Below are 17,540 nucleotides of genomic sequence, written 5' to 3' on the forward strand. Positions count from 1 at the left end.
ACTTTATGTGAGACAATTCAAAGTACGAGTATCAAACTATCTAATTTTTTTTGTGTAAATTTAAATATAGAATCTTCCTGTGTTACATAACAAAATATTATAAAACACAAAAGATTACATGAAAAGTTATCACCTTTTTTTTTCAACTCTCTAAATTAGTAATTGCACCACATAAAATGTAGTGACGTGGAGTAAATTCACTTCAGTGGGATGACCTACAAGTTAAATTATGTTGTTATAAGCCTCCAGGGAGGAGCTTTAAGTAGTCCTCTTTCCAAGAGAAACTAATCAAACTATTTTTCACTTAATACACTCTTCACATCTAAAAATCACCTCTCTAGTCTCTTCTTCACATCTCTTCTCTGCTTAATCACCCTCCCCTTCCTCTGTTTTTCTTCCAAAAACAGAGACTGGTCACTTGTTCATATCTCTCTCTTGGCCATCCTTGGATTCAATTGTAAACAAGGGTGATGATGTTTATGGTGATTGGTAGCAGGTGCTCTCACACTTCCCACATCACTGAAATCATAATCACCAGCTTCTTCCGCCATAAGCTGTAGATCTCAACTCTTTCCACATAGTTTAAGGGGTATTTATCAGGAAACCCTGATTCTTGATTACTTAAGGGAACGTGCGACTATGGCTGTTTCTTGAAAAGATCTTAGCTTTATAATACTAATAAACTTTATAGAATTCGAAGCTATGATGGCTCCAGGTATGCTCTACGGTGGGGCTTCTAATTATTTCGATGGTATTTTCAATCAGAAACAGAGGGTGATGTCTTCTTCTACTTCTACTGCAAAAGAGCATACTGCTTCTCTTTTTGCCCCTGCCTCTTCTTCTTCGTTCTTGGGTACATATATTTCCTTCATTCTCAAGTAGCGTTGGCTTTTTTTTCTTCTCCTATATTTGAATATTAGATAATAATAATAATAATAATAATAATAATAATAATAATAATAATAATAATAATAATAATAATAGGTCACTATACCAGTGCACGATCACATATTGCCAATTCACTCTAACTACCACGCAATTTGTTAAAGTAACAAAATTATGTTCTTTTTGGTAATTTTACTTTGGGGATTGATCATAAGCTTGTAAGTGTTTCTGTGTGCTTGGTGAGTGCTGTGGTTATATGTTGAAGGTTCAATCTTCCGGGCTAGTAATCTGACAAATAAGTTTATTAGTGAATCCAATTCTTGCAGAATTAATTTTTAGAAGTAGTCTCTTTGGATTCTCTTTCATGTATGTAATGAATTTCTGTATTTGGTTTATGTTGATATGTATGAATCTTGATTCTTCAATTGAATTTGCGATAATTCCCCTGCAATAAATAGAATTGAATCACTCTGTCGGAATAACAATCATTTTTGGGGGTTGATCATGTGTGGGCCATTTGGTTGACTAGCTCTAGGATTGGATTCGGTAAGATAGGTGTAAAACATATCAAGTGATGAAATTGAATTTGTATAGCAAATTGTAATAGAAAGAAAGATAGACTAGTAATTTGATTTAAATTGAACTGAATTTTGTCAAATTTGACACCTTGGTAGTAATTATTCTGTGGGTATTTTATCTCACAGGATCCAGTTCTATGGTCAGTTTCGGCGGTGTTAATGGAGGGAAGAGGTCGTTCTTTGACTCGTTCGATCAGGAAGACAATGAAGCTGATGAATTGGGGGAGTATTTTCATCAAGCAGAGAAGAAAAGGCGACTTACAGAAAACCAAGTCCAGTTTCTTGAGAAGAGTTTTGATGAAGAGAACAAACTGGAACCTGAAAGGAAAGTCCAACTTGCTAAAGAACTTGGTCTCCAGCCTCGCCAAATTGCTATTTGGTTTCAGAATCGTCGCGCACGATGGAAGACTAAACAGCTCGAGAAAGATTACGAGGAACTGCGGAATAAATATGACACTCTCAAATCAGATTACAGTAATCTTCTCGAGGAAAAGGAAAATCTTACAGCTGAAGTAAGGAATTTTACATTTTATATGACAAACTTTATTTTTATTGAATATAATTTCCTTTTGTTGAGCTTGTGGACTATGCTTATGTGATGGTTCAATCGTTATTCAGGTTTTCCAGCTCACTGATAAGCTGCTTGTCAAAGACAAAGAAAATGGGCAATTGGCTTTATGCGATTTCCAGAAACGCTCTGATGCATCCCCAAATGAAACCAACGTTGATCCAGTTTCGAGGGTAGAAATGTCCAATGTGCCCGCTCAGGTTCTTAAGCCTCAGCAGCAGCACCAGCAGGAAGATTTAAGCTCCACTAAGAGCGACGTCTTCGACTCAGAGAGCCCACATTACACTGGTGGGATCCACTCCTCTGTCATAGACCAGGGCGATTCTGCTTATGTGTTTGAAACGGAGCAGTCAGAATTATCTCAGGATGATGATGAAAACTTCAGCAAGACTATGCTTTCTACTGCCAACCTGCTAGGCAAAGCCGAGGATGATAATTATCCGGTGACATCCTCAAATTTGAGCTACTTCGGATTTCCAAGTGAAGACCAAGGTTTTGGTTTCTGGACTTATTAAGTTCATGGTTGTATTTAGTAGTAATGCGGAATACTATTTTATGTGTCATATATTTGGAGACATTGTATAGCAGCATATTTCTGTAATAAATAAATCCAATGTATGTGTCCAGCACCCAAATGAGGTGATGGGTTCTGGTCACAAAACAGTTGGGAACTATGGCTATTGCGCTTTGTAAACCTGTTGTGTAGCTAGCTGGTGCTTTATGCTGTGAAATCTGACTTTTGTTTGTCAACTAGGAGATCATGTATTTCTGAAATTCCGCTATTGGAGTCTCTACTCAACAAAAGGTGTGAAAAACATTTAATTATATCATGACCCATTCCCTATGTTTTTTTTTTCTTGACGCTTTTCGCGCCGGGGGTTCGTTAGTCACCCGATGCGCGCGCGCCGGGACCATTCCCTATGGTTAAAGGTATATATATGTGCCTTTGCGAAAATGTTCAACTTTGCCTTCCATTAGAGGTTTGACTCATCCATGACCTCACCGATACTTTGCCTCAAAATTGCCCTTCGTGACTGACAGACCAATATTATATTGAATAGGTCTAGATTGTCCCTTGTGGTTTATGAAAGATTTAACTTTGCCCTCTAGTGAAATGAATAATTACACAAAAAATTTACTCATTTCACGGGACGTTCCTCTTTCGCTTTAACCGCGTCACCACCAGTCATGTCATCATCAATAACAGTATCCAATTCCACTGTCTGTCGACCAATTCTTACTTCACAACTTACTACTACATATGTTTCCACCATCTCTAATCAGTTGTTAGCGATCTCGCCCCTATCTTCTTCACAGTGGCGGACCCAGAATTTTGAGTTCGGGGGTGCTTGATAATAATAGAGAAGTAAAATTATCACTTCATGGATGCTCTATTAACTATTTATATCTGTTTCCTTTATATTTTCAATACAGCTATACACTCCGTGACTGAGTTCAATGGGTGCTGGAGCACCCAAAATTTGCTAGTGGGTCCGCCCCTCTTCTTCAATAAGCTCATATCTGAAATTCATTCTCCATTCACCATCCCTTTGTAGAGAAATATAGCAGAAGAAAAGGTAAATCAGAGAGACCTTCTGCTAGCCCAAGATCGTTAATTAAGATCGAAAGATTCAACTAAATAAGAGGAAGCTATAGAAAGGAGAATTTTGAAATGGAAGAAGACTCTCTTGAATTGGCTTGAATGATTTTCAATGGGTTGATTAGAAATGTACAAGATCATCCCTATTTATAGTTAGTTACCTATGGATGATTCTAGATACTCTTCTAGATACATTTACAAGAAAATTCTAGCAACCTTTATCTTCTAGTAATACTCTAGAACATCTAGATATTTCTATAAGATAATTATCTAAGATGATACACTAGACCATTCTAGATATTCTTCTAAATATCAATGATATTTATTCTTCCAAAAAATTAACTTCAATTTTTCACTCGCCCTTAAAGTAATTTTTTTGGAAGCTATCCTGAACTTGTCGTGGAAGAACTCAGACGAAGCTTGTGAGTGTGCCATGGTGAAGATCTCAACAATATTTTCTCAACACTTCTTCCTTCTTCAAATGATGATGATTTTCCGCTAATAATTGGGCCACTAAAGAAACATGAATACATCTTGATAAAATTTTCATCTCTGTTACGGTCAGACTTGACAATATTTCTTTTTGGCCTTTGCGAACCACGTGAACCATCTTCATGTTGAGTTTCACATTCTTGAGTTTCCAGACTCCCCCTTTCTCTTAGGTCCTTGACAATTGTGTTATTTGGAGAAGCACCTGAGTCGGTGACGATCTAACCATTAATTTCATGCGAAGACTCAACACCACCGTAGGATCCACCACCAGATTCCTTTTTCAGCTCCTTAATGAACTGTTTGTCAGCTTCAGAGCATCCGAGAACCATATTATCTGTCTCTCCATATGAAATTGGGCCTTCAAGGTCAACCTCTTCATTTATTTGACAGTCAGCTTCTCCATCTGCTTCCAGTATTTGATCTGAGCTAGTGATTGACTCTAATATGGCAGATGATTGATCAAAGACTTCAACTTCCACTACAACTCCCTCAATGCTTTCTCTAGAATGGTCACCATTGTCATATATAGTTTCAGAAACTTTATGCTCAGGATCTACTTCAACATCCTCCATGTCCAGACTTTTATTACTAATTTTAGGATCTGCTTCGTTGATTTCCTCGATAGTAGCTACCACGTCACTAGTCTGAACATCTTTGGAATCTGCTTGCTTTTTGTTGATGACACCAATGCCTTCCTTCTCCACATAATGGACCGTATTATCTCTTGAATCCATGATCCAGTCTCTTTCGAAATTGAAGGAAGCCAGGGCATCTACTACTCGAGACTCAGCTATGAAGCACCTTCCTCAGTCCTCTTCTTCTTCAGCAGCTTTCTCAACTTGAGCCATGTTGCTCTCTTTTGTTTGGCAATATCTTTTTATGTGTCCTATTTTACCACACCTGTAACATTTGAGAGTCTTCTTATAGTTATTAGTAGACTCTCTCTCCTTTTCTAGCGAGCTGGAAACACTTTGAGATCGAGAGTGTGGCGTATCTCTGAATGTTTTTCCTTTGAAGTTCCTCTTGTCGGCTACAAGAGCATTCCCTTCCCCTTCTTTAAAACATACACTAGCCATCTGTTTGGCTAGTAGCTCCTGTGATGACAACAAATTCTCAAACTCCTCTAAGGATGGTTGTTGAGCCCATCCTTGAATTGATGTAACAAAAGGAATATATTCTGACTTCAAACCACGAATGATAGTTCTTCTCATTCGTGCTTCAGAGATAGCCTCATCCGGATTTAATAAAGAGATCTCTGAATATAAGTTCTTAATCCTCAAAAAGTACTCGGCAATAGAAAGATTATCTTGAGTGGTGTTCGCCAATTCATTCTCCAATATTTGTAGTCGGACTTCATCTTTCTTGTTGAACAAACGATCAAGGGTCCTCCAAATTTCATGAGCTGATTTGCACCTTATAATATGATCAAACAAGTTGTGTGAGATGGACCTCTTTAGGATGAACTCCGCCTTCGCATTAATCTGCTTCCACTTTTTGTATGCACTGTTATTTTCTGGTCCGTCAGTAGGAGGACTTGTGTAACTACCATTAACAACATTCCACAAATCCTCTCCCACAAGGCATGACTCCATACATGTCTTTTATACCTTGTAATTGGACTGATGCAACAACTCCATCCCCAGTCCATTAACATGGCCGCTTAAATCCATTTAGAGAAACCAGTTGAATCTACCTCTAACCCGATCTTGAAATAAAATCCAGAAGCCAACTACGGCTATGACTCTGATACCATGTAGAGAAATATAGCAAAAGAAAAGGTAAATCAGAGAGACCTTCTGCTAGCCCAAGATCGTTAACTAAGATCGGAAGATTCAACTAAAGAAGAGGAAGCCATAGAAAGGAGAATTTTGAAATGGAAGAAGACTCTCTTGAATTGGCTTGAATGAGTTTCAATGGGTTGATTAGAAATGTACAAGATCATCCCTATTTATAGTTAGTTATCTACGGATGATTCTAGATACTCTTTTAGATACATCTACAAGAAAATTCTAGCAACCTTTATCTTCTAGTAATACTCTAGAACATCTAGATATTTCTATAAGATAATTATCTAAGATGCTACACTAGACCATTCTAGATATTCTTCTAAATATCTATGATATTTATTCTTCCAAAAAATTAACTTTAATTTTTCACACCCTTCACCTGTTCACCACAAATCACATTCCATAAACATGCAACAGAAGATGATGGCTCTGTAATACTAAGAATCTATTTTGGTTCCTCATTACGTTGTCCACGCTTACTCAATTCCTTTTTAAATTTAAGTGCCTGTTCACGGAAACTGTTGGGATCGAAATAATTAGGGCATCATGCGGAAGTTAATAATTGCAAATCTTGAGCGACGATAAATCATACGACAAAAAATATATACTAAAAAGACATAATATTATAATATGATTTGGTCAAGTGACATATTAAAAAACTAATATAAAAATCTCCCCCCCCCCCCCCCCCCCCCCCGCCACCCCAAACAAAATTCTCTTAAGGATTACATTATGGATGAGATTGTGTATTATTATTTTTTTGTGAGAGACGGATCTTCAATTTACAGAAGTCCAAAATTTTTCCTCCAAGAAAGAATTATTTAAATATGGAAGAGATCTTTCCTACCAAGAAAATATTTTTCATGAAAACCTTTTTAAAATAAAACATAATTATGATGAAATCCAAATAACGTAGGAAATTCTGGGCAAATACTAACAGAAACAAGAGTTTGATAAGACATAAGCTAAAACGAAGATGCTACATGATAGATCATAGATGGAATAAGTGCGATGAAACAAGAAGCAACAGCAGTTGGGTGGACATTACTCGTAACAAAAGGACTAATCAACGGCGAACAAACTTGTCAAACAGTAAATGTAGGGTCCTCAATGTCTTAATTCGTGAAATCCCAAACGATCATTATCTTTTGGTTCTTAGCACATTAATATACCCTTCTTTTACCTTAGTCCTTATATATTCAGCAAAGTTGACTTATTCTCTTTGGACAGACATTCGAAATAAGGGTAACTAATGCAAACAGACGTTTTGAGGGGCCAAGAATCGCTATACCTGGTCCAAAAGACATATAAACTATTTCACCAACAAACAATACAAGGGAAGAATTTTTAATGCGAGATCTAAAAACATAACTTGCCGAGGCACAAGTACGCTATGTTTCGGTTTAGTTGTGTAATAAACTAGTATTTCTCATTAATCGTAGACCTATTCGTACTAACAAGAACAAAAAATATTAGACTTGTTTGGCAGAATTTGAAGAAAAAATTGATGACGTTTGCCATAATAATAAATGGAACTCTAAATTATTACAAGCAACTTTTTAAAAAATGCTAAGCTGCCCAAATATGACAAATGCTACTAAGTCATTAAGGAGAATTAAATTACTCCGTAGATTTTGATATTTCGAAAGTACGTCGTTTCTACTTAATTATGTGTTTCATCAGTAGATTATCACCACAGTTAAACCACGTCAACTGATCGTCACTTGTGAATTAAATAAGTTTGTGGCTAATAAGCACTTTGCCGTAGGTGTCGTTGAGCAAAAGGGGGAAGCTTTTATAATGATCACATTTCTATTTTGCTTCCCCGAGGCAGGAACTCATATTAAACACAACAACACCACCCAAAAAAAAAAAAAAATCCTTTACTTTTGAACGTTGAAAAAGCTTTTTTAAGGCTCCTTTCTAACTAGCATACTTTACTAGAAAAGTTTTTAAAATAATAAGGTTTTCTCAGTTTTCGCAAAAAGTTAAGTAGAAAATATCAATTTCCCCGCGGCAGGAACTCATATTAAACACAACAACACCAACAAAAAAATCCTTTAATTTTGAACGTTGAAAAAGCTTTTAAGGTTCCTTTTTAACTAGCATACTTTACTAGAAAAGTTTTCAAAATAATAAGGTTTTCTCAGTTTTCGCAAAAAGTTAAGTAGAAAATATCAATTTGGACTTTGCGAATAATTGTTCGTTTGATGTAGTCTTTGCCAAAAAAAAAAAATGCATGAACTGTTCAAATTAACTTATACAAATCCTATAAATACTTAAAAACTACGTTTTCACAAATACAGAAACAAACACCACCTAATTATCCGAATCACGCTTTTTTCCAAGGAAATCTTTTTGTAAACCTTTCTCCAAAATAAATTAGTCAAAAGTACTCTTAAAGATTAATATCTCCAAATGCCTTTCTATTTTGCACGCTAGAACATAAGGAAAAAAATATAAGGTTGCTGCGCGTAAGAACAAGGCATCAATCTCGTTGTCATCAGGGGCGGAGCTACAGGGTGCAAGGGGTGGCACCCGAACCCCCTTCGTCGGAAAATTACACTAAATATATATGGTGAATTTTTTTATTCATGTACAAATATAATTTTTGCATCCCCTTAATAAATGGAGATTCTGGATCAGTGGATGAGGCGCTTGTGATTGAGCCTGCGGTCGCAGGTTCGATTCTCGGCAATGACACTTTTTTAACATTTTTCATCCAGTCCCTTTGAAAAAAAAAAAAATTAACAAAAACGACATCGTTTGCTGGACTCTTTTTTTTTTTTTAAAGCAACCACTAAGGAAACTTAGTGGAGGGATATTATTAAAATATAACAGTCAACAAAAGTAAAAACCAAGACAAAAGCAAAAGAATAGCTGGAACAAATCCAGCCCAAATGAAGTTCAGCAAAAACAACTAGAAACGTGAGCCATTGGGGATAAAAGAATCCCTAATTTCAAAAGTGTTAACATTGTTCTTCACTTCTTTGTCAACTCAATTGTGCTGCTGCCTTCGCCCATGGCTTCCAATTTCAAGGTTTTTTTTTTTTTTTTTTTTTTTTTTTACCATACTCAAAATCACAACAAACCCATTATTGTTTCTTGTTAGTTGTTAATCAACTCATTTTGTGAAATGGATAGCTGACCCATTTTCCATCCATGAACCCCAAGCCTTGATTGTTTTAATTCTTAAGTGTTGTTTGTTTCCAAAATTGGTCTTCTAGATATTTATTTTTAGCTAATAAAAGAATCAAAGTGTAGATTTTTATTTAGTAATCAATTCCCTTTTATGTGTGCTGGAATCTGGATTGTGGATTTGTGGTTAAGTTGTTTTCTTGCTTATTGAGACATTTGGTAGAGTTTATCTAAATATAGGATCATCTGTAGCCTAAGCAAATATTTTTCCTCAAAACTTTGAACAAGTGAACCACTAGGAACATAGTTCTTCCAGTTTTCCTGTGGTAAAAGATGTAGAAAAAGATGTGTTTAATAGGATCTCTAATGATGTTATTATAAAAACATTTCAAGGAATGAAACCTCGTCATGTACAGTTGTAGTAATATACTTGCACTTACAATAGAGAATTGTGTTTGTTTTGATTTCTTCGCGTGCTTATTTTTTAATTTTCTTGAACCCCCTTGTCAAATGTTCTGGTTCCGCCCCTGGTTGTCATAGCCAAGAGGGGTAATTGAGATGGATAGATTTCTTTATGTTAACTAAAAATATTTTATTCGAGTTCTGAAAGTAAAAATACCTAATAGAAAACATTTCCTTTTAATAGTCTTTATTTGATGTGGATTTAAATTAGTTTGGCCAGTGGTTGTTAGGATTTTTCCCAATTTTTTTTTATCATATTTGGATTTTATCTTGTTTCTTAAAAGAAGGACAAAGAGTTTATCATAATTGGTTTTACTTTATTCAAAAACATTATTTTAATATTTCATATTTAGGTAACCTCTTTCTTGGAGAAAATGTTTGGACCTCTATAAATTGAAGAATCTCTCTCATACAATACGGTAACACAGTAGCATCCACAATATAGTAATTAAAGAGTCTTGTTTAAGGGGATATTTTCTCTTAATATTTTTTATGCTTTTTAGTAATTTTCTCATATGTAGGCCAATTGGCCGAACCATATTAAATTTATTATGCACTTTTTAACATAGACTCTTTTGTTTCTGATTTATTGTTCAAGATTTGCAATTGTAAGCTTCCGCATGACGTCATGATTAGTTCGATTCCAACAAGTGGTATCAGAGCTAATGGTTTAGCGATGGTTCAACGGGTTGAAGACAGGTTCAAGGCGGTCAGTTGAAATCAAGTTGCAAACAATTTTACGATAATGAAGATTTTGTATGGAGTACTACATGTGGAGATAACTTTCAACCATATTTTTTATATTCTTGCTGCTGCATCTTTAAAAATAAAAACAAAATATTTTTTAACCCATAATATTTTTTACATATTTTTAACCATGATAAACAACGGTGATGAAGATCACGTGAAGAAGATGAATCGAGTTTTGTCAAGAAAATCCAGGCCAAAAGAGGAGAGACGCAGAGGTAAATCTAGGATTTCTGAACATGTATGCACCACTAAAAAAAATCTGTTAAGTAAGAATTGATCTCTAGTCCTACAAGTATATAACTCAATCTTCAACTAAGTGCATCATTTAAGTCTCTTGTATCATGAGTTTCAGCAGATAATATTATATTAATTTTAGACAATATATGCATAAAATACCTAATTTTACGAAAAGATTATGAACTCTATTGTCTCAAATTTAATATGTAAATTCGCCCACGGTTACACGACATGAGATGGTTTATACTTTATACGAAAAAAAAAAAAAACCGAAGGACGTCATTGTCAAGATGGTCGTAAGTTAAACCGTGCTTAGCACTAAACCACTACATCAATCAACTATCATGACAACCCCACCAGGCAAAGAAAATCCAATACACACTTGGATGGGTGCATTCTAATTTGTATTTATGCCTTTTATGTGGCAATTGTCATTGATCTATAGTATCCGCCCTAAGATTATGCTTATAGATGTATGGTCCAAAAGCACACTGGCCCCACACTCGACTTTCGTCTCTTTACTTTTTGATGGTGAAATTTCCATTTAAAAATATCTGATGTGAACATCTAATTTTAATTTGCTAACTTCTCCTTATTAAACTCCCACTTAGAAATTAGAATTGCTTTGAACGTTAATTTTAGGGACTTTTCAAACTGCCCCACTATTATACTCCGAATTGATGCGCTGGAATACCAAGTATTAAAGTATTTTTGTAACACAAGACCTCGGTATTTTTAAAATTATAAATTCGACCGAATGCTTCTCTTTTGTAACATAAAAAATTGCATGCTATAAGTTTTATTGTGTGTGTGAGCATAAATATTACTATATGACAAGAGAGGTAGCTCAGATGGTAATCACTCTCCACCTCCAACCCGAAGGTTGTGAATTTGAGTAACCAAATGAGCAAAAAGAGGAGCTCTTGGGAGAAGGGGTAAAAAATAGTAAAAAACATTTTATTGAAATGAAAAGAAAATCACGATTAGTCGTTAAACAGAATTTTCAATTTTATTATAAGTAGGCGTTTGGCCATGCGATATGAAGTCATGATTTCATATCATGATTTCAATCAGAGTTTTCTTATGAAATTTGCACAAAATTTCAACTTCAACTTCATATCATGATTTTAAATCTCAAATCATCTAAAAAGGCATGATTTGGATTTCAAATCATGATTTCAATTATTTTAAATGTAAAACTTGACCCATAAATTTATATTTTGTAAAAAAAGACTCATAAGTTGGTAGATGTATTTACCGACCATATTTATCGACCATTTATATTAAATATTAAGAGATAGCAAGTTGATAGTATATTTATAATAAATTTACTCTTACCAACTGCATTTACTTATACAACTCATGTTCAATTTTTTTTTTTTATTGAACTAAAGTTCAATCACTTAATGTTGTATATTTTAGAAAGGTCTTCTAGTAACGTATTAATTTTGTTATGAACAATGATTTGCTCATTTAGTAAGATTGTATAAGAATTGAGAAAATTTTGATAATTTTCACAACTTATGACGATTTTATGTTTATAAGAAAAAATATTAAGAAATTTAAATTTCATGTCCAAATAAAACTTCAAACTTTAAATTATCATAATCTCAAATAATTTCCAAATGACTCATTAAGTGATGGCTCCTGATTCCCATGCATTCAAAACAGTCGTCCAAAAAGGCAGAAAGCAAATCTAATTTTTTATTTTGTTGTTCTTCTTTTTAGACTTTTTGTTTAGCTACAACCCATCCATGGCCCCCTCTCAGGTGAGATCATCCTTAAAGGGCGTATCAATCATTGCTTTAAAAGTTAACTACTAACTTTCGAAGCAACGTGTAATAAGAGATTTGCCATCCTTTCAAATTTGGTCCAAAGGTATAATTTTTCTTTTAAAAAAAATCAAGAAGGTAAAAAGTTTTTCTTTCTAGGAAATAATTCTAACAAATTTATAAAAGCTCTTTCGATGATTCTTTACTTTTTCCTACGAGTAGACAAATAATCATCTCAAGTAATGTCATTAAGTAATTTTCTTAATAAGTTTGCCAAAACCTTAAAAATTATTTATTATAGACCGGATGGAGTAGATCTTGTACTCAAGATCTAGCTGAAAATTAAAAATATTTGATACTTATTAACAATAATATCATTTAGGAAAAATACATAAAGTCACCTCTGAATTAGTTCCTGATTTCGAAAAATCATTTAAAACCTTCGAGGGATCTTATTAGCGTTTAAGTGTCTTTTTCAAAATCAAAAACTAATTTAGGGGTGACTTTAATTATGTACGTTTCGTTAAATTTAAAAACACAGATATTCTCAATATGATGATACCCTGATCTAAGCCTGTTAAACAGTTGAACCGTAACCGGTTTTGGACCCGGTTGGCTAACCGACCGGTTATCGGGTTTCGAACTGGCAAACAGTGCCGATTATCGGTCGGTTTGGCTCTAACCGGACCGGAACCTGTAGCCTTTGTATAAACCGGTAACCGGTTAGCCCAAAACGTATTTTTTTTATTTTTTTGCTTAATTACGTATTTTACACATAAATTAACACTATAATTTATATATATATATAAGTTTTATATATATCCAGGTTATAAGTATTAAGAAATTCAAGATTGTATATTTTTAACTTAAGTATATTTATATATATATATATATATATATAAATTTCATGATTGTTTTTTCTAAGTATATAACTTTCTATTTTATAACTTAAGTATATGTATATTATAAGCATGTTCTAAGTATATTGTAGGTATATATGTTTAAGTTATATGTATTACTTAAATTTTATATTTACTAATAACTCATGAGTATTATAAAATTCAAGATTGTATATATATATAGTTATAACTTTCAATTTTTTAATTTAAGTAGATGTATATTATAAGTATATTCTAAGTATATTGTAGGTATTTTCTTAACTTAATATAAGTAAGAATATGAACACAAGTAAATAGAAGAAAGCTCAATGAGCCATAATTTTTATTCATTAATTAAAAACATTTATTTGCAAGTTGTAATTTTTTTTAACTTGCAAATAATACATGAGTTGTACAAGAACAAAATTACATTGTAAGCACCATTTCGCTGAGTTCTTCTATATTATATTCATCCATTGGGATATCTTCCATGTCTTCAAATTGGTCCCCTTCACTTGCTATTAAAAATTCAATCTCTTCCTCTTCGCCTTGCCTCGCCTCTAGCCTTTGGTTGCGCCGCTCCGATCGAATCCAATCGTGAATGCAAATTAGTATTTGCAAGCTAAATCCGGACAAAGAGTATCTATGATCTCCAATTTGTTGTCTTCCTTGGCTAAATGCACTTTCCGAGGCCACAGTTGATATTTGAACATTAAGTATATCCCGAGCCATTCTTGAAAATACCGGATAATTCGCCTTGTATTTCTTCCACAATCCTAAGACGTCCACTTCGGGCATGGTCATTTCCACCAATGGCTGCGTCAAATAAAAGTTAAGTTCATCAAAGTTTACAGTAGTTTGAGTAGTAGAAGAAGACATTCTCCGAAAAACACCTAAACTCGATATGCCTTTTCCTTTATTTTGAGAAGTAGAAGTACTAGGTGGTGGAGGTTTGGGAGTAAACTTTCTTCCAACTTAGAATAATATTCAAAAACTTTTCTAAGCTCAATATCTATGGCTCTCTGGGCCTCAAATTGTGATGGTTCCTCGGTGGTAATTTCTAAATATTCATAAATTTGTTTAACCAATTGAGAGGTATAAGAAATTTTAAGACAAGGATTTAATATAGAACCCAATATGAATAAACTTGGTATGGGAAAATAATACTTCTTAAATTTTTCCCTCATAGAATGAATAGCCGCTTGGTAACCCGGTTTTTCCTTACACCCAAATAAAACTCTAGCTATTTCGGCCAAGTATGCAAAATTTTGGTAACCGCGGGATAATATTGTCTAGAAAAAACAAGAGTAGCATTATAAAATTGTTCTAAAAGTTCTTTACATTCCAAAACATCTTCCCAATTGCTATCAAATAACCACTCTGAAACCACTTTATTGTGATTGTTGTGAGTATTTTATATGGCAATCCTATATTCATATGCTTGTTGCAACATAATGTAAGTGTAGTTCCACCTAGTATCAACTTCAACTTGAATTTTCCTAGGTCTAAGACCAAGACTCTCAAATTGATTTCTAAAATCTCTCATTTTAGCCTTACTTGAATTACAAAAAAGAAAAGCAACCGCATCTCTAACCTTTTGAATAGAATCATCAAATAAGGAAAGACCATCTTTAACAATCAAGTTTAAAATGTGACAACTACATCTTACATGAAAAAATCTGCTAGTGGAGGTTTTAATTCCCTTTTTATAAGGCCAACCGTTCTTGTGTTGTTAGTAGCAATATCTAAAGCAATACAAAGTGTTTTTTTTGTAAATGTTAGAAAATTTCATAATAGTTGTCATTCCATCAGCTAAAAATTTACCGTCATGAGGATCCTTACCTTCATCGTATAAATAAGCTATAATTCTGTTTTTGCATGACCCAATTATTATCTATCCAATGACATGTAATAGCAAAAAATTCTAACTTATAAAGACTAAGACCAATATCGGCGGTAAGGGAAACATTACAATTTAAAGAACTAAGTGCATGACGCAAATAAAATCTATATTTTTTTATATAAATCAATAATATCCGCTCCACAAGTACTTCTAGGAATACCCTCAAACATCAGATTATAACTATGTTGAATATAAGTAACAAAACCTTGCCCCGAAGGAAAGGAAAATGGTAACAATCATAAGCTACCATTTTAGCTATCTCTATACGGTCTTTCTTTTTATTGTAACCAAAAAATTTTCCGGTATGTGGGTCTATTGTTCATTGAGTACCCCTATGGAACCCGTTCCCTCTACCCAAATGTCCGGATGTGTATTCAATAAATGAGTCCTTAGTGAACCCGTTCCCCCAGACTTACTGTTCTTACACTTGAATTAAAATATTTTTTTACATATATTACATGTGACTATTTCTTTCTCCTTATCTCTAGTCATAAAATTCCAAACTTTAGAGGTTGGCGTACGAATTTTTGTCGCTTTTTGTTGTGTTTGTGCTTCTTGTGGTTGTTGTGCTTGTTGTGTATCACTATCTCTTATCGGATTTTCCGGTGATTGTGTTTCGTCATCGTCGTCATCATCAATAATTTCATTATAGGTTGGGCCAAATCGGTGTTCTAATGCTTCATGATCTAAAATTGGATTATTTTGAGTAATGTCAACTGGACTTATCATATACGCTTCCGTTTCCGGCACAAATGTTTCCTCCATAATTCTCCCCCCACCCACCCCGACTACCCCCCCCACCCCGACTACTACCGCCTTTTCTAACTCTCTTAGACATAATTAAATCGCAAGAAAATAAATTGCAAAAATTTAATTGCGAAAATTAAAAATAGAGTTGGAACGAAGGCATCAAATTGCCGAAATAAATTCCGCCAAAACAAATGATGAATTGAAGCGGCTAGACTTGCAAATCCATCAACACTTTATTTTTGTATAGTTGCAAAATATAAAATAGCTAATAATTGAGAATTTAAGAGAACTTGTAATTTTAAAGTAGCTAATAATTGAGAGAATTTGAGATTTGAGAAGAGAAAATTGGTATGGATGAAAATAAAATGGAGAGAGATTTATATAGGAGTGGGAAAGGGGTTAAAGTATTAAAAATAAAAGTTTGGAGGGTTAGGGGGGAGGGGGCCAAAAATGGGTTTTTAGTAGGGGTGCTTATCGGGCGGTTCGGTTGGATAATTGTGCTTAATGGTTCGGCTTATTGGATATCGATTTTTAAATATCTCAATCCGCTAACCAACCAATAAGATATCGGTTGGTTCGGTGTGGATTTAGCGGTTTGACTGTCGGTTAGCGGTCAGTTTATCGATTAATCAATAAAGTGTATGAGATTTTTTTTCATTCTATTGCATCAATACAAAATTATCAAAACACAAAAGGCTCAATATTGATAGTGTATAGGTTGCAAACTCACATTTGACCCTATTTGCTTCACATCGCAAGATTTAAATGGATGTATTACTCATGGTGGGTATTCTTGGGACACATGATTTTAAATTATTGGAAATACGAATTAAATTTTCACTAAAGTATCGTAATTAAATAAACTGTGCAGATTAAGTATGAGATTTTCATACTAAAGTGTGTCAATGTCCATAAGAAAACTTATTTCTTTCAAACAACCAGTAGTAATTCTATCTCGTTCTCATCTTCACCATAGAAAAGGGAAGAAACATCCAAGGAAGGTAAAAATGTTTTGAATGATTCTAATTGGTAACATGAGATAATAAGAAACAAACACCAGGTAGAAGCAATAAGGAAAATGAGAAACTGCTACCATATTGCGGGAAGAAAATGAGTTTTAGGCTCAAAGATTAGTATTTCTAATCTTTAGTACTTTATATACACTGAGATTTATTTATAATTTAATTATTCTTAACGGGTTAACGGCTAAACCGATAAGGAAAATGAGGAAACCGTCCCCCGCACCATTAAGCCGTTAACTATAAAATTCCAAACCATTCCCCATCCGTTAATCCAATTACCCGATACCAATAAACCAATAAACGTATTTTGCGATTGGATTGTCGGTTGCGGTTCGATTTTGAACAGCCCTAGTTTTTAGGCCGTTGCCAACGGCCAAAAATAAATTTGGACCGTTGGGCAATGGCCCAATAACAGTCAGATCCGCCCAAAATTAAAAAAAAAAAAAATTGAAATTTTACTAGTTAACCGGTTCATTTAAAAAAAAAACCGTAACTGGCCCGGTGTACCACGGTTTCGCAACCGCTAAACCGGTATACCGGAGCTAGTTCCGGTTACCAGTTAACCCGATTTAACTGGAACCGTTTAACGGGCTTACCCTGATCTTTATCGTGCTAGGGTCCTAGGCAGGACATGATTTTGCGTCGGACTGGAACAATATTGGCACAACTTAAATCTTACTTATGACAGTCTTCAGATTTGTGATTGTATAACAATATA

The 17,540-nt window shown here is 34.2% G+C and overlaps 1 protein-coding gene across 1 annotated transcript; it reads left to right on the forward strand.

Moving 5' to 3' along the window:
* The first annotated feature begins 264 nt into the window (after positions 1-264).
* On the forward strand, positions 265-2,856 carry LOC132632679 (homeobox-leucine zipper protein ATHB-12-like). Its single transcript, XM_060348717.1, has 3 exons — positions 265-853; positions 1,590-1,975; positions 2,082-2,856. The coding sequence occupies exons 1-3, from the start codon at positions 703-705 to the stop codon at positions 2,544-2,546; spliced, it is 1,002 nt and encodes a 333-aa protein (XP_060204700.1). The 5' UTR covers positions 265-702; the 3' UTR covers positions 2,547-2,856.
* The last annotated feature ends 14,684 nt before the right edge of the window (positions 2,857-17,540 follow it).

The sequence above is a fragment of the Lycium barbarum genome, chromosome 3, assembly GCF_019175385.1.
Source record: "Lycium barbarum isolate Lr01 chromosome 3, ASM1917538v2, whole genome shotgun sequence".
Lineage (NCBI taxonomy): Eukaryota > Viridiplantae > Streptophyta > Magnoliopsida > Solanales > Solanaceae > Lycium > Lycium barbarum.

Coding starts and splice junctions, on each gene's coding strand:
- LOC132632679 (XM_060348717.1), top strand. CDS start 703: ATGATGGCTCCAGGTATGCTCTACGGTGGGGCTTCTAATTATTTCGAT. Junction 854..1,589: donor CTCTTCTTCTTCGTTCTTGG/GTACATATATTT, acceptor TTTATCTCACAG/GATCCAGTTCTATGGTCAGT. Junction 1,976..2,081: donor AGGAAAATCTTACAGCTGAA/GTAAGGAATTTT, acceptor ATCGTTATTCAG/GTTTTCCAGCTCACTGATAA.